The sequence below is a fragment of the Martes martes genome, assembly GCF_963455335.1.
Source record: "Martes martes genome assembly, chromosome: X".
Lineage (NCBI taxonomy): Eukaryota > Metazoa > Chordata > Mammalia > Carnivora > Mustelidae > Martes > Martes martes.
In genome coordinates this window covers 56516812-56541338 of record NC_137897.1, presented here as the reverse complement: position 1 = coordinate 56541338, position 24527 = coordinate 56516812, and the positions used below count along the sequence as shown (strand labels likewise).

Sequence of the window (24527 nt, the reverse complement as noted above, 5' to 3'; positions counted from 1 at the left end):
TACTTTATTTATTTAAAAGATTTTACTTATTTATTTGACACACAGAGAGAGAGCACAAGCAGGGAGAATGACAGGCAGAGGGACAGGGAATAGCAGGCTCCCCACTGAGCAAGGAGCTCAAAACAGGACTCGATCCCAGGACCCTGAGATCATGACCTGAGTGGAAGGCAGATGCTTAACCCACTGAGCCACCCAGGCTCCCAAGAAATGTCGTTGGTCTTATCCTCAGCTTGGTTTCCCATTGGCTATCATCCCTGGGTCACCTCGCACAGGTCTGAATGTGTCGTCAACCTCAGCAGCCCCTTCTCCTCTGGCCTGCTCTGGGCTGGAGCTGGCTGGTGGGGCGGTGGCAGGGGCTGCCATCATGTGGGATCAGGACCGTGTTGTTTGTTCAGGATGGGAAGAGTCTACAAATTAGAGCCTTGGCCAATATCTGTCTTTTGTTCCCTCAACTCTTGTTTTTGAACTCTTTCAGCTGGAGTCAAGGCAAACAATTGCCCCCCCGGGTGGGGGGAGATAGTTGGCATGTGTCAGTTCCCATCACACAGATCTCATGTCGGGGGTGGGGGGTGGTTGGAGGCCCGGCAATGGTAGCAACGGGGGCTGCCTTCATTCTAAGAATGAGTGCTGTGATCTTGGGCTCTGTGGCCACCCAAAGAGATCTCTCCCTTTTCAATTTTGCTTTTTACTCCAAGCAGACAGCTCGCTCCCATCCCCCAAGCCAGGCCCCACAGCACCCAGACAACAAGAGGGAGCTGGTGACAGAACCAAAGGCTGGGGCAGATGTCCAGGAAGATAATCATGGTGCGGGGGCAGAGGCACTCAAGAGTATGGCAAGGGGGAGGGTAGAATTCCGCATCGGTGATCGGCGACAAAAGCCAGGGCAGAAGTGTGAGGAGCTAAGTCACAGAAGCCAGAAATCCCAGAAGTCAGGTCCCTGAAGCAGGAGCAAGGCCCCAGGCTGCTGGGCAGGCCCGAATATCTCGAAGGAGCCATATGCTGGAGCTGGGATGTGCCTTTAATCCCTCATGGAACACGAGGGAGGGGCACGTCTTCTCTGAGGCAAGCCCGAGGGGCCTACACAGCACCTGCCTGACCCCCAGCGTCTACAAAGTTCACAAAAGGAATTCACAGAGGTGGCTCTGTGCCACTGTCTCCAATGCCGGAAAGCAGGCTCAAAGAACACACTCCACCCAGATGACTGGGAGCGATTGAGAGCCTCATCCCGCTCCCAGGACCCCACAACCCTCCATCTGTGCTCTTGGAGAATCTGACAGGAGATTGACTTTTTAAATAGAAAATCTGCTATTGAGAGAGATGAAGGTTTCATCAAAGACCATTTACTCCACAGGGATGCAGATGGCACTTAGGAGGCTGCATTAGCTCAAATTGTTTGGAAGGACTGTGGGGGTTGGGGGGGTGATGTGGAGCTGACCTGTCAGTGTGCAGGACCCCCCACCGGGGCCATCTTCCCTTGTTATCTCAAACATCATTTTTTGCCTCCTCTCAATGTCCGAGCCTTGTCTGGCTTCTCCCAGCTTGATAATGGTCATATGGACACAGTGGCACAGGGCAGCTTGGGGAGATCCCAGAGGGCATGGGGACCGCTCCTGGGCAGTAGTGACAGCGGTGTGGCGGGGGGGGGGGGGGCAGCCGCTGGACTAGGGCCCGCATTAATCTCTGTAGCTGGGTGACCTTGGGCATATCACCTTATTTCTGTGGGTCTATAAAATGAAAATTTTGTGGGAGGCAAGTGGTTTCCAAACTCCTACCTCACCTCTATTAAAACACCCAGGCCCCACCATGCTAGACAAAAAGTCTCTTTTTCCCACAGACGATTTTTCAACGCTGACAGGCAAAAATAATATATATACACCATGCTCCCCCAAGCCTCCCTCCACACCCCTCTCAGCACTCGTTGAGGAGCCCTAGGTGAAGTGATTCCTAAAGATCCTTCCTACTCTGACAGGTTTTTTTTTAAAGATTGATTGATTGATTGATTGATTCATGAGAGAGAGAGAGAGAGAGAAGAGGAGAGGAGAGAAGAGAAGAGGAGAGGAGAGGCAGAGGGAGAGAGAGAATCTCACACAGACTCTCCGCTGAGCATGGAGCACAACATGGGGCTCGATCTCATGACCCAGGAGACCATGACCTGAGCCGAAACCAAGAGTTGGACGCTTGGCCAACAGAGCCACCCAGGAGCCCCTTTATGCTGACAATTTCAAGCAGTGAAAGGCACCACACCCACACTCCTCGCCCGCTCTGCATCTCATCCTCACGACCGTGCCTAGGCAGGCAGGACTAATTCCACCAGACCAAGGAGGTAATGGGCCCTCCGAGACCCTCGGTCACTTGCTTGAAAGGCAGACCGGCTAATAAGTGGCCACGTGTGTCCGAGAGTCCGAGCAGCTGAAGAAGTCTTTGCCATGTTCTCTATCAATTACTCTCATCGGCTCCCCACTCTGTTTAAGCACTTCAGAGGACGAGCAAAGCCCATGACATTTTCCCAAGTGTTCCCTAACCCTGGCTAAAACTGGACAGCCTGACTCGCAGTATCAAATCTCAGTGGCACCCAGCGCCCAGAGAAGACAAGACCGAGCCGCACAGGCCAGTCTCGCTTTGCTGTCAGCTGAGGTGGGACAGTGGCGAACAGTGCTTAATGCTTTTGTCTCAAGTTATTTGCATATATACCAGGATAAGGCTTTACACAGCGCAGCATCTCCCAACTCACAAAGCCCTGGGAAACACCCTACATCATTTATTCTGCACCACAGCCCTGTAAGGGGGTCACAGTGGCTATATAATTAGCATCCTTACATTCCAATTGAAGAAGACAAGGGTACGAGGGCTGCAGTCACTTCCCCCAGAACTCAAAGTAAGGCTCAGAGCTGGGATTCAAACCCAGGGCTGCCCACACTCAATCCACATGTTTCCCCCATTTCCCGCGGCTGCTTCTTTCTGTAAGAAGAGGCCTTTACTCTTGCCCTGATGCCTTTTGAGCGTATGCTGGCTCAGAGAAACGACACGATTTGGTTTCTCAACCTGACAGGATGATTTGCCAGTGCAATTGTTGAATATGTTAGTGGTTTCTATTTGGCTTTGCACAAATGACATTATAACAACACTAATGGAAATCTGAGGGAAAGAATAATTCGCCAACCAGCCTGCCACTCGCAATAAATCGAGGTTTGCTTTTTCCACCATTCCCTTCCAGTCCTTGCTCGTGTGCAGACATACTTTTTTACAGGGTTCGCAAAGCTCGCCACAGATACAATTTGTTAGTGTGCCTTCTGTATGGGATTCTCATTATAAGCATTGTCCATGTTGCCCAACTGTCCTCAGAATTAGCTCTTTACGGTGCTAGTGTATCTCAGTGAGGTGGGATGCGTCAGATTTACGTAGCCATCTCCCTGTTATTTGCCCTTAGGTTGGCCATTGTACTTTTTATACACTTGGTGCTTCCTTCCAGTTCCAGCCCAGGAAGTATGTGACTGTGGTGATCGGCCTCAAGCCCCAGGGCTCATGCCTCTACCTCCAACATGTCTTGCGGTTGTGGGAGGTGAGGAGCACCAGGAAATCTTTTGTTTGGTGCCCTGGAGTTTCAGCTTCTCCCATTCCACCTTCCAATGGGCTCCTTAGGTCAGGTTAGGAAATAGGTCTTTAGGAAGAAGGCCCCAGGGGGATAGGGGCCACCTGGCCCCCTCAGTCGCCCCTGCCACTCAAGCACCCAACATACCCAAATCAAGGATTATGAGACTTCTAGAAGCTAATGAATATGAAAGGGCCGGGTCAACTACAAAAATGCCTCGCAAATGCAATGAGATGACTTCTGCATGTTGTTTAGTACAGAGAAGAGAACAGTGGACTCCTTTTCGTCTTGGAGCACAGGTCCCCTTGCCCGCAGCACAGGGATGGCTGCTTGGGTTGGGAGTGGGGGTCGCAGAGCAGCGTGATACCAGGTCTCTCTGTATCTGAAACCCATCTCAACACCCGGGTTAGGCTGACACTCAAGGACACCCCACTTTCTTGCTAGCTCAGGCTCAGCTCCAGTTTCTGGACCCAACACGGAGCCTCCAGTGAGTTTAATTATTCCCACAACACAAACGTGCCATCAACTAGACATATGGTGGGCCTTCTACCGGGCTGGGAATTGCAGTTCTTGTTGCTATAGAGATGGGCTCGCCCTACCGTAACAGAGCCATAGAACCTTCCTTTTACCACACCCGGTCTCCAGGGTTACTAACTCCTGCCACAGTTGCAAAGATGCGGAGAGGCCCGTGGCGTGGCACGACAGGGACAAGTTTGACAGTCAGACAGCCCTGGGCTCCAATCTAGGCTTTGCAACTTCCTGGTCGTCAGACGTTGGGGCAGCTCTCCTCCCAAGCCTCAGTTTTCTCATCCATAAAATGGCATCCACCACTCCTGCCTGGAGGTCATTACAAGGGTTAAGTAAGTCACGTTGCGGACGGAAAGTGCTGGTATGTGTACCACAGGTGTACGCTATTGGTTCCTTTGCCCTCCTGTGTGGTCTAGGGTTCCGAATAGACGGTTAGTATGTGCACAGCTCTGCATGTGCTGAGTAGTGAGGATGCAGTAGCACATACCTGCCCATATGCCATCCAGAGTCATAGGGCAAGAGGGCTACAGCTCACTCAGGGGGTAGAAAGGGGCATAAACATTGGTGGGAAGTCAATTCCAACTCATGAGCTTGGCAAACAAGGTTTTCCAGTGTCAAAGCAACCTATGCCTCCCACATTCTAGAACCTTCCCAGTGCCAGCCCCCCACCTGCACCCACTTTGCAGCTGCATCTCTCAGTCTTGGCTGCTCCCCACAGTCCCCCAAACATGCCGGACTCACAACTGGTTCCATTCTTGGGGTAGACTCACGGTGTTCCCCCATCTGCAATCATAATCACTCTTCTTTCATTTGAGAAGCGATTTCAACCTCCTCAAAGTTTTTCTAGCTATCTCACACCACATCTTCCCAACCACCCCTAGCAGGAGGGTGGGGGGAGTGGGGGTTGTGTGTGTCAAGGATCCCCTTTAAGAATTAATAGCTTTAAAAAAAAGATTTATTTATTTGAGAGAGAAAGAAAGAGAGGGAGAGAGAGTGCATGAGCCGGGCGGGGCGGGGGGCAAGAGGGAGAGGAGAACCTTCCATGTGGGGCTCAATCTCGTGACCCTGAGATCATGACCTGAGCCGAAAACAAGAGTTGGACACTTAACCGACTGACCCACCCAGGTGCCCCTAATTAATAGCTTTTTATACAAGAAGGATGAAGGTAGAAAAGGGGAATGAATTGCTCAAGATCACCCTGCTGGTTCCCAAGCAAGAGAGATCAGAACTCAAGCCTTCCAAGGTTTGGTCAATGGTTCTTTCCCACCCTTTGGTAGACCAGTTTTAGCCGTCGCCTTCAAGAAGCTCACATTTTACTAGGGGAGATAAGCATGTCACAACAATCATAAAAATGACAAAGAAGCCAATCTGAAAAGGCTACATACTGTGTGATTCCAACATTGTGGGAAAAGCAAAACCCGGGAGACAGTAAAAAGACCAGCGGTTGCTGGAGGTTGGGGGTGGGTAGGGGAAGGATGAATATACCTCGAGCACAGGAGACATTTAGGGTGGTGAAAATACTCTCTGTGAAACCCTAATGATGGGTACATGTCATCATACACTTGTCCAAACCCACAGGATACGCAACACCACGAATGAACTGTAATGTGAACTACGGACTTCGGGTGATAATGACATATAACTGATAGGTAGGCTTATCAATTTTAACAAATGTCCCACTCTGGTGGGGGATGTTGATCATGGGGGAGGCAGTCTGAGGGGGGAGGCTGGGGGTATACAGGAAACCTCTATGCCTTCTCCTCAATTTTGTGAACCTAAACTGCTCTTAAAAATGAAAGTCTTCATTAAAAAAAAAAAAGAAAGCCAGATGAAAAACCCATTGAAAAGACTTTGCCCAGCAATGATAAAATTACATACAAAGTACCAAATTAGCACAGAGGATGGAATGAAGAACTCCATTAATAAATTCTGCATGGAGGAAGGAGATCAATCAGGGAAGGCTTCAGCGAAGAGGAAACACCCAGTCAGCGCTTTGAAGGATGAATAGGAAATTGCCAAGAGAAGATGGGGGGCTAGAGGAGGCATTCCAGGCAAAAGAAAGTGCATTTGTGAGCGCACAAGTGCCGAATGGGCATATGGTGTATTTGGAAAACTACCAGTCATTCAAGATGGCTAGATCATCAAGTTCACAAGGACGTAACAGGTGGTAAGGCTGGAGAACTAGGTGGGTCCCATCATGGAAACTCTCTACAGCATGTTAAGGAACATATACTTTACCCTAGAAACCGCTGCTTCCCAAACCTAAGGCAATTGTGTCTCACATTTTCAACTTTTTCCATTTCCCTGCACCACCTGTAATACCATTTACTTAACTATTTTAAAAGACTCACTTTAAAACACTTAATGTCGCCCTAATAAAAAAATATATGAGAAACCATGGGTTGGATTTGCTAGTAATATTTTTTTCCAATACACATTAAAATACATACAGAACTCTGGAAGGTAAAAAAAAAAAAAAAGTTTTCTCTGGATCATGTACAAATGATCCCCGGGGCGACCTGGGACAAGTGGGGCACACACTGGGAGCAACCCTAACCTACCTCCCCCAGATTAGCAAAGCTTGGATTCATAGACTGAGAGTGCAAGGTCGGATCCCTCTGGTGGCCAGCTGCGCTAGGCGTGGCCAGGGGAAGGGCAAACGTGGAGGCCGGAGCCCAGCTCTGGAACAGGCCAGAGGTAACGAAGGTCTGGACTCACACTGACAGTGGGATAAGAGGAGGGGCTGCCAGTTCTCAGAGGAAGACTTAACGATAAATACTTGTCGGATGGATGGATGGATGGATGGATGGACGGACGGACAGATGGTTGAGTGACAATTTTCGTTGTGACGGGAGGAAGTGGGGAGAGCAGACTATGACTCCAGTTTCGAGTTTGGGTTCCTGGGGAGATAGCGGTGTCACCTAAAGAAAGCGGATGAGAAAAAGGGGAGCCTCTCTGCAGGGGCAGAGGGGAGAGCAAGATGTGCTTTGCTGACCGTGAGGTCCTTGTGGGACATGCAGGTGAACATGGAGCAGCTGACTGTTAGTTTGAGGGGGGACTAGAGATGTGGAGGCAAAGCCTCTGGAGGTGGTCTCCAGGTGTGGCTATACCTTTATGCGGGGAGAGGGCGTAGAGGGAGAGCGGATGCACACCGGAGTGGGAGCTCTGAAGAAAGGATATTTGCATTTAAGGGTCGGCAATGCAAGAGGTGTTTTCTTCCTCCCTGAGGCTCTTGTGGGGGGACCTCAGGATAGACCTACCTCCTGTAGGTTGGCCTCATCTCCTCCCTTAGACCGTGTAGCTGTTTCCTGTGCCTATCTCCTCTCCTTGACCAGTCAATGTGCAGCCTGGGGCCGAGAGGCTAACCGGCTGTTTCTCTAGTTGGCTCAGCGGGACTGAGCGTTCCACCGAGGCTTTGGGGACTGCCTAGGGATGGTGAGCGAGCAAGTGCAGTGCTGGGGAAAGATGAGGGCCAGGAGGTGAAGTGGGGGAGGAAGGAGTCCTGAGACCACCTCCTCATGCCTCCAGAAGCCGGTCCAGCAGCTACTGCTTCCAGGATGACCCTGGATTGGAGCTGGCCTTGAAGATGCAGGGCAATGTCTAAGAAATGAAATAGCAGCCAGTAAGTGTCCCAAGTTTCCACTTACTTGTGGAAAGTGCTCCTCAAGCTCCCGTACTGGGCGGCCGAGTATCTCCTTTTTAAAACCCGTGGGGCCTGAGCCTCCAGGTCTGTGCCAGGGATGCAGGACACTATGAGGTGATGGGGGGGCCATTCACCCAAAGGCGGCCTTGGAAGAGTACGTCCCCAGAAGATTCCAAACAAACTTCAGCGCCCAGAACCTTTGCTGTTGGCTCAGTGTCCCACAGGGGCCCAAATTAAGCCCACTTAAGAGGGCAAATCTGGCGCAGCTCTGACAGGTGGACCCCAGCGGCAGCTACCCTCCCTGGAGCACAATCCAGGTTGCTTTCTGGTAGCTTCCCTCACCCTGACACCCTGTGAGACCCCCGTTCCTGGGCTGCCCCTAGGACTAGCTGGCCCTGGACAACTCCCTGTAGCCCCTAGGCCGGCCGAATTCCTCGGAAAAGGCAGAGGCAGCCCTCTGGTCCTGAACATGGCAGGCTTTTGGTAAGACACTGATCTGTGTGTTGCTTTCTTACGCTAAACTTGAGTTAAACTTGGCAAAAACTTTCCTTTCCTTCCCACTGGCCTGAACCATGGACGTGGGCCTCCCAGATGGTTACTGAGAAAACCAGGGGCTTCTTCTGGGAGGAGGGGCACTGAGTAGGAAGACGAGGGGGGGCACTAGCAAGATGGAGGCAGGGGACACCTGGCCCTCGTGCATGTGGCCTGAGCTGAGGCAGCAGCGGAAGGTGCTTCCCAAGTGGCCAAGGATCAGGCAGAAGGGAAAACTGTTGGTGGGGGGCGGAGCGGGGGTGAACGGGACAAGAGAAGTTTCATCCACATTGCTCTTGCATGGCTGGAGAAGGCGAGCTAGGAAAAGTTGTCTCCAGATTCTGTCTCCCTGATTTCCATACTGTCAGCATCCAGGAAGAGGCTGTTGGGGGTGGGGGGAAACTATGCCAACACCCTTGAGTCCATGTCTGGAGAAGGCCAAGTGACGACGCAGGGCAAGCCCAGGGTAGGAGGGCACCAAGCTCAAGGCCGGCACATGCTCCTCTCACCCCTGCAGTGAGGAGAACTCCCCTCTGGGGCTGGGGCAGGAGGTGGGGGCAGGGCATTACACAGCAAGAAACAGATTTGTCTGGATCGTTTTGTGCATGCAGCATGAGAGGCAGAGCCAGGAGAGGTGTAGGTGTACGGTGCGAGGTTGGGCGGGGGTGGGGGGGACTCTGGGGGAGGCGAAGGTTCGAATAACAAAGGAGCCTCGTAAAGGATAAGCCATGCAGGGTTCCAGGTCTCTGCCTACAGGATCCAGACAGAAAGCACAGTCCTAGCAATAAACTTCAGTCCAAGGCACGTTGCTCACTTCCCAGACGGTCCAGCCACCCTCCAGAGGCTACATGGGGTTGCTGGCAAGAGGCTGGCCCCCACCAGCTCTGGGAGCTCTGACTTATGCAATTCAGGCTGGCGTGGGAGCAGTGGAGCTGGGAGTTCACCCACATCTCCCTCAGGCTCTCTCCCCGCCCCCTGCCAGCCCCTGCAAGTCATGCCAAGGGTCAGGGGCCCCACGCGGCTGCAGCTGGGGAGGCCCTGGCTGGAGGAGCCTCAGAAAAGGAGGGAAGGGAAGAGAGTACCTGTTGCTGAATGCATCCAGCTTTGGCTCTTACTCCTCGGTTGCTTGTGGTGAGAGTTGCCCATCATTCTGTTCTGGACTGGCAGCCGCCCCGTGGCTGCCGCCGCCTCCTCCTCCTCCGCCTCCTCCTCCTCCTCCTCCTCCTCCTTTGCCTCCTCCTCCTCCCCCCCCCCACCTCCTCCTCTTCCTCCTCTGCTTGTGCTCCTCCCCAGGTGCTTACATCACCTCGGCTTCGCTTCTTACACACATGGCTCATCCAAATTCCACTTGTGCCCCTGGCACACAATTGTCCAGACCTGACCCTCTCACTTGGACTATAGCCTGCTAGGAGCTTCTCTCAGCCTCTCTCTCTCTCTCTCTCTCTCTCTCTCTCCCTCCCTCCTCCCCTCTTCCTCTGTCTCTTTCCCTCCCCCTCTCCCTTGCTTAGTGCTCTACTCAGGTTGAGCAGCCCAGGTTCCAGGAGAACCCTAGTGAGCCCTGAGGGCGGCCCCCGCCTCATCTGCCTCTGCAGCCGGGGCCAACACAGGCACCAGCGGGGACCCGACTTGTCCGCCCTCACCGTCCCTGGCTGCCTCTGCTCTCAGCGCTGTCATTTCTGCTGCCGCTCCTCGCTCCGTCTGCAGAAGCTTGCAGGAGCGAGGGGCCAATAACAGAGCCTAATCCGGGAGTGTGACAGGGACCAGTGAAGGAATGTGCTACCCAGGAATTCTAAGTGATACAGCTCCCTGCTCCACTGGGGGATGGATCCAGTTCTGTAAGTGACAGCTGCCAACGGACTCCGGGCTCCAGTCCTGAAGGAGACCTGGGGAAATTCTGGCAGAGCGTGAGGCTGCCAGGCTGCGGGCTCAGAGCTAACACAGCCAGATGCCTCTCGCATGCCCAGTGTGGCCACCGGGCGTACCTGCCGCCTGGTCAGGCGCACCTGAAGCCTCACTCCGCTCTCCCCTCCCCTGCCTGCTTCACCTTCCCAGGGGGAGGGCCGAGTTGGCAGCCCAGAGATTCAGCGCCTAGAACTGGGACCCTGGGCAGCCAATAAGAGGGCTCCTTCCATGAGTCCCACTGTAATTCCCTCACTCTCTCTGTCTCTCTCCCTCTCCCTCCTCCTCCCCGCACGCGTGCAGCTGCTCACTGCAAGTGCTGCAGCCCTGTGGGATAAGTGACACGGGGCAGGTTGTGCTGGCTCAGCAGCTCAATCCAGCCCTAACAGCCTGGCGGCAAGGAAAGGGTCATGGCTTCTGGAATCAACCCCCGGAGCTAGACAGCCTTGAGTGACTTCGCTTACTTAATGGAGTTGGTGCACTGTCCAACCTGATGTCATCAGATTCCTGCTCACAGAGACAGGGGGCCTGTTCTGTCAAAGTCATGGCCACCAAGCACCGTGGGTATGGAGCTGGCTAGCGCCTCCACCTGGCAGACTTGGAGCACTGTGCCCCCCAGACAGCGGAGTCTTCTGACTTTGGGGCAAGAGGTCTAAAGTGGGATCCATCCAACCGTCCGTCCATCCGTCCCTCCACCCACCCGGTCATTGCCATTCTTTCAACAGTTCTCGGGGATCTACTCTGGCTGGGCAGGTGTTCTTCTAGGTGTTGGGGACCCAGATGTAGTTAAGTCACCATCTAGGAGGGGTGACCAACACACCCACAGAGCATAACAGTACAACAGGATCACTGCTATGCCAGGGGAAGAATCCACATGTTGTAGGAGCACCCAAGAGAAACTTCTTCGGTCTGGAAGAGTTAGAGGAGCCGCCTCCCAGAGGAGGTGACACTTGGACAGGGTCACGAAGGATGAGGAAGAGCTGGCTAGATCCGGAGAGAGAAAGGGCACACTGTTCAATATTTGGAATACTACCCCCGCTAGGGACCTCTCCTGCCAGGCCCCCAACAGCCAAGGGCCTCCTCAGTTTTCTTCAACGATTCCACACACATCACTTAAGCCTCACCTTTGTGCCAGATTGAGGCGACAGAGGGAGGCAGACGCTGCCTTCCAGGCTCCCCAGCCCAGCGGGAGAGACACAATCACACAGAAAAGTCACAGGATGGTATGATCTTTGCTTGGGCTTTGCAGCTCATTGCGGAATGTGGCAGGAGGCCTCCAAGGAGACCCCCCAGAGGCCAGAAAGATAGGGCTTGGGAAATACAGGTCCCAGAGCAAGTATAAGAGGCCAAGAGGGAAGCATCTTGGGAAAACTGGGTGTATGAACCTAGTAAAAATCATGAAAGGTTTATGAACATGGCAAAAACCCTGAAGGTAAGGTTTGGGGAACATCTGGTCCCTGCTCCCTTATCTACCTGCAGTAGGTCCTCGATGTGAGTCTTGGCAGGTTCAAGGTTGTAAACATGGCCTGAAGAGAAGCTGGAGGAGACAGAACCATGAGATCTGGAGATGGTTCTAAAAGGCGTAAGACATGCTGGGAGTCAAACCAGATCTGAACTCAATGGCGTTGTGCACTTGATACCCCAGATTATATTCCCAGGGGCCAGCCAAGGAAGCTCGAACAGGAAGGTGCGGCTTTTAGAGCATCTGAAGAGTAAGGGGATGGAGGGTGGGGCTGAGGAATGAGTGATGATCATAATCTGAACACACCCAAGTACCGGCTCCCCAGGTCAAGAAGTTGAGCTTGACCAGGACTACAAAAGCATTCCTCTCAGCACTTTTTAGAAGGTCATTGTAGATCTTCTCACACAGCCCTGTGAGGTAGATATTCTGAGTTTGATCTGCTTTACAGGTACCTAAATGGAGGCTAAGAGAGGGGAGGCAGCTTGGCCAAGGTCCCCACTGGCTTCTTCCACTGGGCCTCGACATGTGCTCAAGTTGCTCCCAGAGGAGAAAAACCAACAAAAGAGAACAACGGACACAGAACTCCTCCTTTCTCCCCGCCTCTCCTCTGCCCCATCATTCCTCTCTCTCCTCTTCTCGTCTGAGCTTCTCAGAAAGAGTCTACACCCCGCAAGTCTACATGAACAGGGGGAGTGGGAGAGGGAGAAGTAGGCTTCCTGCTGAGTGGGGAGCCTGATGCGGGGCTCAATCCCAGGACCCCAAGATCATGACCTGAGCCGGAGGCAGATGCTTAACCAACTGAGCCACCCAGGTGCCCCTACTCCTTCTTGACTAAATGAACCCAACTAGTACATGGGATAGACAGGATTTGGGCCCCTGTCTGTCTCCATATTCGGCACTTTCTCCACTGTTGCCCTCTTTATCACCTCAACTGGATGGGGTGTGTTTTCAGGTGTCTCCGACATTCAACACCTCAGAACTGTCTCGCATCCAAGCATTTTGCAGTATCACCTCTACCTCGATCTTTGTGCTCCCAGCTACCAATACCTCTCCCCGAGCCACTGCACTGAACACCCTCTTCACCGGGCTCCCTGTCTGCACCCCTACGCCCTCAAATCTGTTCTTCACACAGCAGCCAGAGCAAGCATTGACAAAACGTAACCCAAATCCTATCGCTCTACTGCTTGGACCCCACCCCAGTGACCTGCTGTCTTAAGCGTCAAGCCCAGGTGCACCTGGGTGACTCAGTCAGTTAAGCATCTGCCTTTGGCTCAGGTCATGATCCCAGCGTCCTGGGATGGAGTCCCACGTCGGGCTCTTTGCTCAGTGGGGAGCCTGCTTCTCCCTCTGCCTGCTGCTCCTGCTGCTTGTGCATGCTTGCACTCTCTCTCTCTCTCTCTCTGATAAACAAGCAAATAAATAAATTAAATCTTTAAAAATAAATGAAGTGTCAAGTCCACACTCTTTAGGCTGTACTCGGAACTAGCCCCATCTGACCTCTTCTGCTTCTCTATTTCCTGAAATAAATCCCTCTGCCCATTCAATCCATGGGCTACTCGTTCTATTCTCTACCTTGCCCTTGAGATTTGTCACCTAATGGGTAAAGCAACCCAGGAAAGGCTCTGTAGTCAGAGCAATCTGGATTCAAATTCTCACTCCGCTGTTTCCACCTGAGCAGCCTCACAAAGTCTCTTAACCTCCCCAGCCTCAGTTTTCCTCATCTGTATAACAGAATGGAAACCTCTAACTTGAGACTTCCATTAGCCAAATGCCACGAGGCATATAGTCAGCACTTGCTAAAAAGTGCTCCTCGGGGCTCCTGGATGGTGAAGTCTGTTAAACTGGGCCCTTGGTTTCTGCTCAGGTTTCGATCACAGGGTCGTGAGATCAAGCCCCACGTTGGGCTCTGTGCTCAGTGCGGAGTCTACTTAAGATTCCCTTTCCCTCTATTTTTCCCCGCTGCTCTCTCTCTCTAAAATAAATAAATCTTAAAAAAAAATAAGTGCTTCTCATCCCTTTCTCACTGTCTCTCCCTACTGTTCCCAAATCCTCCTGGTCCTCCAGCTTTAGCCCTAACCTCACCACTCCATTAAAGTCTTCTCTCTGTCCACTCCCAGTCTGCAGGACTCCCTCTGAATACCTTCAGCCTGGGCTGTCTGAGCCACTCAACTTGTCCCTAAATACAGAAGTCCCGGGATTGTTAGAAATCTTCTATGGGCTCTGGAACTTCTCTGATCTTGGCAGCTTGTGAGTTGCTGGAGGGCTGTGTCAGAGCTGGGGCCCCCGAGTATGTGCTCTGCTGGGCCTGGCACAGAGGACGTCTCGGTTAGTGTTCGCTGACCCATTGGTATGGGCCACGTTACCCTGCCCACGCAGACCTTCCCTCCTCTTCTTCCTCCTACTTCTCCTTTGCTCCCTAACAACCCCTCCAAGGCTTGGTCCTCCCACCCTCAGCAATTCAAGAGTCTTTTCAAAATATTCTCACCCCTTCTGACTTATCAGGGTAGACATCCAGGCTGTGCGTGGTGCGGGTGGTCGGTTCTAATGGGTTTACTGATGCGAGATCACCACCCTCAGAAAGGGGCTAGGAATTCTGCAATCCTTTGTGCTGAGCACTGTGTTCAGGTGGGGGGCAGGAGGTGTGTCATTAAGGCTTTAGGAGGGGACTTGGTCCCCTGCAGTGTCTTCAATGGACTTTGGGGGCAGGGAAAGGGCATCTTTCCGGCTCGTGCATAAGCCAAGCCAGGCCAGAAGCAGCCATGTCTATCCAGGAAAGAGGACCGGGCTCCCCACCTAACTTAGTGCCTTTAGACATACCATAAGAGGGAACAGAGAAGTCTGAGGCCCGAAATCAGCAACTCTGGGGTCCATCTCCCCAAAGTGAAGGGGTTTAAGGCTCATTGCCGTCACCTCATCAACCATGTCCAGCTGTACACAGGGCTGGAGGATGGGAGGTGGGGGGAATGGGAACGACGCAGGTGGTACTATCTCCAGATTTTCCCCCAATGGAACCCAAGAGCTGGGAAGAGAGCCAGTTTGTCACTTGAGTCGTGCTCTCACTTACTTCTCCCCACTACGTGTGAGGGGCTGATGATCGGTCCCCACTCCATGGATGAGAAAAGGGAGCTTAGGGAAGAAGGTGGTGCTGGTAAGTGGCAGGGTCAGGGCAAGAATGCACGTGAGGCTGACTCCAAGTCTGTCTCTTCTTCACTCTGCTGGCCTGTCTGCCGTGATCAGCACACACCCTATCCTGGTATGGGGAAGCTCTGGGTACAAGTTCCAGAAGGAGAAGTGAATTCGAATACATGGCCCCAACTCTGACTCCGGTAGGTCCTGGCCCAGAAGCCAGTCCTGGGCCATTCATTCAGCGTGCTGCCCTGGAGACACTTTCCAGGCCCCCTTGAGCCTTAAGTACCAACTTCTCTCCCATGCCCTCCAAATGCTCTCTCCCTTCTACTCCATGTGCTTGGAATAGTTTTCTTCCCACCTCCATCTCTGATTGTTTAAAGCCGTACTCATCCCTCAAGACCCTGCCTCCTCCTCCGTGAAGCTTTCCCTGCAGCCAGGAACACACTCACTCCCTGTGGCCACAACCTTTTTGAGACTGGTGGGGCCATTGCCTACATCTCCCGTCCTGCTTCAAGCCTTTTCTGATCTTCCCAGCTGTAAATAACTGTCCCCCTGTGTTTATTCCCACAGTACAACACGATGATCCCTGAAGAATGACACATGTTTTGCTAGTGGTACATGAAACAGTGGTATGACAGGCAATTTCACATATATGCAGATCATCTTTTTAAATCTAATAATCATGGATGTATTCTAATGCATACTAGACTCCAATAATAATTGGAGGAAAAAATTAGTGTAATTTATTGAGTATTTGGGGCTGAATTAAATGAGTTCAAGAAAAATAATTTGGTATCTGTAAAGTGGATTGAATTACTTATCCCTTCCTCGTGGCCTGTGGTGAGGAGATCTGCGAAGATGACCAAGAATTGTTTTGTGGCGGGGGGGAGTGTGTGGACCCGGTCAGGCTCCCCTTCTTGACCTGGGTCATGGGTACATGGCTGTGTTCACTTTATTATCATTCACTGATGTGTGAACTTCTTTTAAAAAGAGATTTTATATATTTATTTGAGAGAGAGAGAGTGAGTGAGTGAGCACAAGGGGGGGAGGGGCACAGGGAGAGGGAGAAGCAGACTCCCTGCTGAGCAGAGAGCTCAACATGGGACTCCATCCCAGGACCCTGGGATCATGACCTGAGCTGAAGGGAGAAGCTTAACCGACTGAGCTACCCAGGTGCCCCTGTGGACTTTTTGATATGTGCTCATGTGCGTGTGTGTGTGTGTGTGTGTGTGCGTGTGTATGTATGTGTTAATTCCCTATATAGAGTTTATTTAAAAAAAAAAGCTGACACAGAGCAGGCCCTCACTCAAGGTGAGTTGCACGCTTTGTACTTTGGGCCCAAAGACCCACGAGAAGGGTGTTGATGTCACTGATATTCAAGGAAGGGGGGGTGCAGGTATATAGAAAGTGGGTTCAAGGAGAGCAGTAGGCTCCAGAATTGTGATCTGAGGCAAGTTTCCTTCTCTGGCCCCTGTCCCACTAAGAAAGTCAGAGCACCTTCCAAGAGCCTGTGCTGATGAGTAGCAGGCCAAGGTCAAGAGGATGGAACCAGCCAAGACTTGAATCATAAACAAGCATACAGCCCAGAAGGTAAGCAGCCAGGCCAGCACAGGGGATGAGAGGGTTCGGGCTGGGTGTTTCATGACCTTGGGCAGGCCCTGGGCCTCTCTGAGCCCCATTTCTTTTCCACCTGGACAGTAAAACACATGGACCTAATTGTTCCTTTGAGGTTCCTCTTGCCTCAGACACTCAAAGGGTTGTCCTATGCGTTGACATTGGTCAACAAGTCTCTTCTCAGATAATTTGAACACTCATCCTGTTCTAGATGCTCTTCTGGTCACAGAGGACACACAAATGCCTTCAGGGGACTCCCAGGCCTTGGTTTTTCTTTCTATACTTCCCCCTGAGGAGAGACAAGCACCATGGTTCAGAGTAGAAGGGTCTATAAGAGACTTTCAAAGGAAACTGTAGCCAAGGGTTGGAAATACACATGCCTCCAAAGGTCAGGAAGAGTGGGAACATTTGTGAAGTAGGCTGGGGGAAGCAAACTGGAGGGCGTGTGCTGGTCCCCGCCCCCACTCCCGGGAGCCCCCAAGTCATTCATCCTCCAATCAGGAAAACCTCTATGCTGGCCCAGCTTAACCCATCTATGGCCAAAAGCTGGCCAGTTGGCTTCCAAATATATTCGAGACTCTACCCCAACAGGTGTCTACTTCTGTATAAACGATATAAATGCAATTCTGTGCTCTTCGATGCTATAAATGATAAAACACAAAGACATGCATGACAACAAATGTCGTCAGGAATTCTAATATTGTCACCCAGAGCCCTGATGGATCGTGCACCCATTTCAGAGGGTTGCGGTTCTTACGGCTAGCTAATGCAAGGAGGACAGAAGCACGCGCTGTGCTCCACGACCTTTCAGACCCTGCACGCCTTCGTCATTCACTCGACAACGGAAGCAGTTGACAAGCCAGTCAGAGGAGACAGACAATAACTAAAGGCATAAATAACCGATGTATGGTTGGCTTGGTGGGAATGCTACGAGGGACGTCAACATGGTGAAATGACTGCGAGGGATGGGGGTGGGGGTGGGGAGCTCAGTCTGGATAAGCAGTCAGGGCAGGACTCCCAGAGCTAAGAACTGAGGATGACAAGGGCCCAGCGGAGGGAAGGGGAGGCGCCAAGTCCACGAGGGGAGGAGAAATGATTTTGAGAAGCCGAAAGAAGACCAGTCTGTCTAGGGTGGAGGAGGTAAGGGGGAGAGGGGCCAATTTTATTTGAAGTGCGATGGAAAACGGCCAGATGGTTTTAAGCAAGGGAGTGATCGGACCTGGTTTAACATTTTCAAAGACCACCATGCCTACTCTGTGGATAATGGACCAGAGGCGTTGGAGAAGAAAGGGGGAGGTCAGGAGGCTATGGTACTGGTCCGGGCAAGAGATGACAGACCAGCATCAGGCAACGGAAACAGCGAGAGCCAGCGAGCCTAAGATGTATTTCAACCTTGGAACGACCCTACAATAACGCCCTCGTGAGGCCGCTATTAGCTTCCCCACTGCACATTTGAGGAAACTGAGGACAAGTGAGGTTAAATAACTTGTCCAAGCTCACACAGCTCGTAAGTGAAGAAAGCAGGATTCACTCCGGTCTGCCTGGCTTCCTTCCCATTCTACTTTAGATTCTAATTATGTTTCCTGCTCCAGGGAATCATTCACCGGGACCATATAGGGTCTTCCGACTTCAATCCTGAAAACCACTGGGTATTCTGAACAAAGAAAAGGGGATCGAAGACTGTTTGACCCGGCAATCAGCCAAGGGGATGTAAGTGATTAAAACAGTCCATTCGTCCCGTTTTCCTAAACACGTTCAGTTCACCAGAGCTCTAAGTGAGGGAAAAACCATTCTTTCCTTTGGAGGGGGAGTGGGCAGGAGGAGGGCAGTGATGGTGTATTTGGAAATAGCAAAATGAAGGCTGCCAACTTGTGCCTTCAAGGAAAGCCCAGGGGCACAGGCCAAGACAGGGGAAGTGACCTGCCAAATCCCCCACAACCCCCAAAGTTATTCGCGTGAAAAAGAAGGCAGAATTGTTCCTGCCAAAGACACCAAGTCCTTCACAGAGCACTTGGCTAGCAAAGCCACGCAGCCCTGTCACTATGCAAAGCACGCTGGGACGTTGCCGTGGCAACAGGCAGCTGGGCGCCAGAATCAGCTCAAGGCCTACCTCAGCAGAGGCCCAAGCCTGTGGGGGCAGCTCCCAGAAAGAGAGGGTGTGTGTGTGTATGTAGGGGAAGCTGGTTTTGTGTATGCTGATGAAGAGCCCTGAGCTCCCTTTCCAGGTTACCAGGGCGCAAAGCCTGTGTCTTCAGGAAATCTTTCCTGTTGCCGGAACTGCTGAACTTCCACAAAACACAGGACCCCAGGTTGGCATAACTTTGACCCTTTCCCCGGGTTCTCTTCTCATGGCTCTTCCCGCCCACCCCCACCACTTGTGTGTGTGTGTGTGTGTGTGTGGCTGGGAGAAGGAAAGAAGATGGAAACATCCACATGCTGTCAAACAAAACTCTCTTGTGTTACAAGTACAAAAAGAAACTCTAGCCCAGACAGGGAAAGTGACCGGCCAAAGGATGCACATCCTGGGTAATGCCAGAGTCAGAGCACAGTTGCCCTGACTCCGAATGTGAGTTTCAGCACAGTATTCTTTTTTCCCTGGGCACTGGGGAGGGAGGAAAGCCTTTCAGTATTGATGGAGCCCCTCTGAGTACCTACCTAATGCTGTGCTAGATTCTTTTGTATTCCTCATAGCTCATCTGCACCCCAGACTAGCAAGAGAGCTATTATTATCCCCATTTCACATGTTAGGGAACTGGAGCTCAGAGAGGTTAAGGAATGGGCTGCAGGACACACAGCTACATGGAGTGGCACTGGACTTCACACAGGTCTTTGCATTTCATCGCCTGGCTCCACACGTCTGATGCCTCTCCCCCGCCCCGCCCCTTCTCTCCCCCCACCCCTTAAATAAATAAATAAAATATTTTTTAAAAAGTGGGCAGGGCAAGGTCTGGTGCCCAGTAAACCCTCAATACATGTTACTGCTAAGAGTATTCCCTTTAGGGAACAGTTCCGGTCCTGCCTTGTCAATGACACCAGCCTTCATTTGATGCAATTTCAGTTTCATTCCCTGGTCATCCACTAATTGCCGACTGCCAGCACCCGGAGTCGAATTCCTTCTGCCAGAAGAGAAGCAAGGCATCAAGGCAAGGTGGTACCGAGCCAGTCATCAAAGAACGAAGTGACATTTGCCGGTAAGATGAGGGTTGGAGAGAGGACATTCCGGGCAGAGGACATTTACAGCAAGAGCATAAAGGTATGAATGTACCTGTGTTCGGGGTCGGGGGGCGGGGAGAGTGATTTAGCACAGTGAGGCAGAAGACGAGGTAGTCAGGAGTAGACCGTGGGGACCTTGAGTGTCAGGAGAAGGGGTAACGGCTTGAAGGTAACAAGGAGCCACGGAAGCTTTTAGGTGAGGAAGTGGCCCAAAGATGAGCATCGGGTTACAAGGTGGAAGGCTGATTGGAGAGAGGCGAAAAGACCAGTCAGAGGCTGTGGAAGGGTGTGGGTGAGAAGGGTTGAGGGCTGAGGGTGAGTGACAGGGTGAAGGGGAACAAGGAGCAGTAGAGGAGGTGACCTGGAGAGAACGGGGTAGTGCTGGTCTCCAAATTAGGGAGCCCTGGGAGAAGCCCAGGAGGCGGGAGGGGAGGAGAGAGCTCAGCCTGGCCACTGTGGGTGTGCGGTGCCTCTGGGTACATTGTCCACGAGGTCAGGGCTGAGATAGATATGGAACAGTCATTAGTTCTTGGGGGAGTCCTGCTGACCCTTGACAACACTTGCTCTAACGGCATGGGTCCGCTTACATGCGCGTTATTTTTGATAAATACGGTCGAGAGGTGCAGCTGCATTTTCCTCTTCCTTATGGCTTTCTTAATATTTTCTTCTCTTTACTGCAAGGATACAGCGTATAATACACACAACATACAAAATAGGCGAGAATCAACTTTAGGTTATCAGGAAGCCTTTTGGTCACCAGTAGGGTATTAGTTACATTTTGGAGGAAGTCAAAAGCTCTCTGTGGACGTTAACCTATGTGGAGGGGTAGGTGTCGCTAACCCTCAGGCTGTTCAAGGGCCAACTTGTAGGGGACAATCGGGCTTGACTGGGGAGAACTGCGAGAGGAGGGAGCGCTGATGATTCAGCTCCGTGTTGGGATCGTTTGATGTCTCTGCCAGTCTCTGCAGCGGCAGGCCTTGTGACGCACTGCTCAACGATTATGAAGCCCCCTCATATGCAGACCTAGGAGGTCCTGCAACCCGGTGAGCCAAGATGCTACAGGCCCCATGAATGGGGCCTTAGCAATCCAGGCAGGCAGCTGGCACCCCTGACATGAAGATCTTCTGGGAAAGGGACTTGATAATCCCAAGAGGTCACACAAAATTAGGGAGCAGGCAGAGAAAGCCTGTACGTATTGGGGAGCTATCAAGCTCAGGGTGGCAGAAACAAGTTTTCTAAAATTCTGACTTTCGCTTGAAAGTACACATTTTGGGGTGCCCGAGTGGCTCAGGTGGTTAAGTGTCTGCCTTTGGCTCAGGTCGTGACCCCAGGGTCCTGGGATGGAGCCCCGTGTCGGGCTCCCTGTTCGGCGGGGAACCTGCTTTTCTCACTGTCTCAGTCTCTCTCTCTCTTCCAAATAAAGAAAATATTAAAAAAAAAAAAAAAGGAAAGTTCAAATTTTATCTTTGGTAACAAACGCTGTCAGCTGTTTTCCTGGAAGCGACAGGCTCACTCTGTTCACTTTTGAGAAAATGCCTGCCAAGTACTCAAGCCTGAATACCCATAGTTCATCAGTGCTTCTTTCGAATACAATGGATGTTCCAGGGGGAAAAGAGGCCTATTGAGCTCACACCTCCAACAATCGCACAAGTGCTTTTTCCTCCCCGACAATCCTCAGACTTCAGCCACAGCACAAGTACGGGCTCTTCCCGTTCCGTCTCACAGATTATTAAAAAGATTTGAATTCAACAGTCAAGATTTAATAAGAATAGCATTTTTTTAAAAAATAGCATTTTTTACTGAGTTATCAAAGCCATTCTTAGGTAAAACTGGCTCCCCTCCTCCCCTCTTCCCTCCACCAGAGTGTGCACTGGTGAGGTAGACAATGACGGGCAGGGCCACCAATTTTATTCACTAAGGTGCCAGCAGTTTTGCCCTGAGTGCAAACATAACCTCGTGAAAAAGACATATAAGGGGCACCTGGGTGGCTCAGTGGGTTAAAGCCTCTGCTTTCGGCTCAGGTCATGATCTCAGGGTCCTGGGATCGAGCTCCGAGTCAGGCTCTCTGCTCAGCGGGGAGCCTGCTTCCTCCCCTCTCTCTCCCTCTCTCTGCCTGCCTCTCTGCCTGCTTGTGATCTATCAAATAAATAAAATCTTAAAAAAAAAAGACAAAGACAAATAATGTCTTCATATTATCCTGAAAATCGCTCTGACCTTGTACACCCCTGGAAAGGCTCTGAGGACCATACTTTAAGAACTGCTGGTTTAGAGGGGCACCTGGGTGGCTCAGTTGTTAAGCGTCTGCCTTCTGCTCAGGTCATGATCCTGGGGTCCTGGGATCGAGCCCCGCATCGGCCTCCCTGCTCGGTGGGGATTCGGCTTCTCCCTCGGCTTCTCCCTCGGCTTCTCCCTCGGCTTCTCCCTCTGTCCTTGCATGTGTGCTCTCTCTCAAATAAATAAATAAAATCTCAAAAAAAAAAAAAAAAGAACTGCTGGTTTAGAGAAATTCCTGCCCAGACCCACAGGGGTAAGTTTAGGAAGGTTTACTGTAGCATTCTTTGGGGTCATAGGGAGTCGATGGGACCAAGACGTCCAGTCTTAGAGGAACACAGAGGTAAACTGTGGTAGGTATGTGCAGTTGCTAGAAGTGATCAAATAGATGGCACAAAAACAGAGCGTTGAGGGGGAAAAAAGAAATAGAATATCGTCTTTGAATCAACAGCATTTCTGTAAATTAAACGCACACATAAATATATTGTCAAGGACACCTGTATTTCCAAGACACATACCAACCCCCTAGAGAAAGGGTGGGAGTAGGGATTAAAGACAAAAAGGAAAAATCACATCACACCAAAAAAGAATGTGCAGGACCTTGCACGGATAGATGGTAGTGTGCAGAGCCCTTGAGTGCAAATAAGGACAGAGTGAATGGGAGGCAGAAAATAGTCTACTCTTTCAAGAGCACTGATGGTGAAAAGAAGGGGGACTGCTGGAGAGAGTTCCAGAGAAAGAAGTGGGTGGGGTATGTGCTTTTTGTCTCCTATCAGTGTATCCAAATAGGAGCTAGCCTGGGTTTACCACTCGCCACCTGGTTTCTGAAGGTCACAGAATAAGGTTCCGAAAGGTAGGGAGGGCATGGAAGGAGGTCCCACTTTCTGCTTCCTATTTTTTTTTTCCTGGGAAGTGGAAGATGAGATCATTGCCTCGAAGTAGATGGTATGCAGTTAGGGCATGAAGATCCGGGGACTATGTGAAGCAGCTGCCCTAGAGCCTAGAGAAAAGTAAAAGTATTTCTGGGCGGCACTGATGGCCCATCCCGTCTGGAGACTGAGGGCCGTTTGAGATGGGTGGCAGGAAAATTGCCTTGATTTTTCATCTCTGTGTTTGATCAATCAATTTCAACAAATATTTATTGGGTGTCTGTTATGACACCTTCCAGGCGCCTGGGTAGCTCAGTTGGTTATGTGTCTGCCTTCGACTCAGGTCATGATTCCAGAGTCCCAGGATCGGGCCCTGAGTTGGCTGAGCAGGGGTGGGGAGCTGGGGTTCTGCTTCTCCCTCTCCATCTGCCCCTTCCCCTGCTGCTTCTATCTCTGGCTCACTCTCTCTTTCAAATAAACAAATAAAATGTAAAAAACAAAAACCAAAACCTTGTGAGATACTTGGGATACCATAAGGACTAAAATGGGCATAGTACTGGGGCACCTGGGTGGTTCAATCATTAAGCATCTGCCTTTAGCTCAGGTCATGATCCCAGAGTCCTGGGATTGAGCCCTGCACCGGGCTCTCTGCTCAGCGGGAAGCCTTCTTCTCCCTCTCCCACTCCCCCTGCTTGTGTTCCCTCTCTTGCTGTGTCTCTCTCTGCAAAATTAATCTTTAAAATAAAATAAAATAAAATAGACATAGTCCTTATCCTTATGGACTTGCCAGTCTCGTGGCGGGTGGGGCTTGGGGGGAGGAATGTTAGGTAAGCATACAGGAACAAGTATCATTACACCATAATGACTTCAAGGAAAGAAAATATGGGGCGCTGAGAGAGTATAGTATACTGGCGAGGCTTAATGTAGGCAGGGAGGCCTGTTGGTAAATAGAGATCTTCATTTCCAAAGGCTGCACGGGCCCTATTGCCGGCACGCTCCGCTCCGGGACTTACCTAGCCACCCTTACTAGGCTCCACCACCCCCCCGCCCCGTTCTTCCCACATCATAACCAACATTCTGATGTCTGTCCTCGCACATGCATCCTTGGATGGGCACTCCTTTCATTATCTCCTCAGCATGCATGTCTAAAAGTGGAATGGCCAGGTTAAAGGGCATACATATTTTTTAAGGTTTTTGAAACCTCTTGCCGCACCGGCCGCAGAAAGGTTGTACATAGGAAAAAGTCTGCTTTAAAAAAAGGCGGGGGGCGCTTAACAGTAGTCAGATCCAGGTGGTACAAAACTGGCACAGACTTTTTTCTTTTCTAAATTGTCTGCATCTAAATTTCCCATTTCCCCACCTTCTAACCACTCCTGCCTGTATGTGTATTACTCATTTAAAAATATTTTTGAGTAGGGCGCCTGGGTGGCTCAGTAGGTTAGAGCCTCTGCCTTCGGCTCAGGTCATGATCTCGGGGTCCTGGGATCGAGCTCCGCATCGGGCTCTCTGATCCGCAGGGAGCCTGCTTCCTCCTCTCTCTCTCTGCCTGCCTCTCTGCCTACTTGTGATCTCTGTCAAATAAATAAATAAAATCTTTAAAAAATATATTTTTGAGTAATTAATGCACGCGCACACACACACACACACACACACACGACATAAATATTCAGGGACTACAAAGAGAATTCAGAGAAAAGGGAGTCGCCTTGACCCCTAGCTAGTTTCTTAGGCATCCTGCCAGAAATGTTCTGTGCATAATATACAAGAAATTAGATAATG

The 24527-nt window shown here is 51.2% G+C and overlaps 1 protein-coding gene across 4 annotated transcripts in view; it reads right to left on the bottom strand.

The window, feature by feature from the left end:
- NHSL2 (NHS like 2) overlaps positions 1-24527 on the bottom strand; it is a gene marked incomplete at both ends in the record, with an annotated part of 248043 nt that overhangs the window by 68253 nt on the left and 155263 nt on the right. For 2 of the 4 annotated variants that reach the window (XM_080795071.1, XM_080795073.1), the window contains one exon: positions 9374-9440. The exons of the other annotated variants lie outside the window; for them this stretch is intronic. In XM_080795071.1, coding sequence (XP_080651197.1) covers positions 9374-9440 — 67 coding nt within the window. Of the gene's footprint in view, positions 1-9373; positions 9441-24527 lie in introns of those variants that run through there. 4 annotated transcript variants of the gene reach the window in all.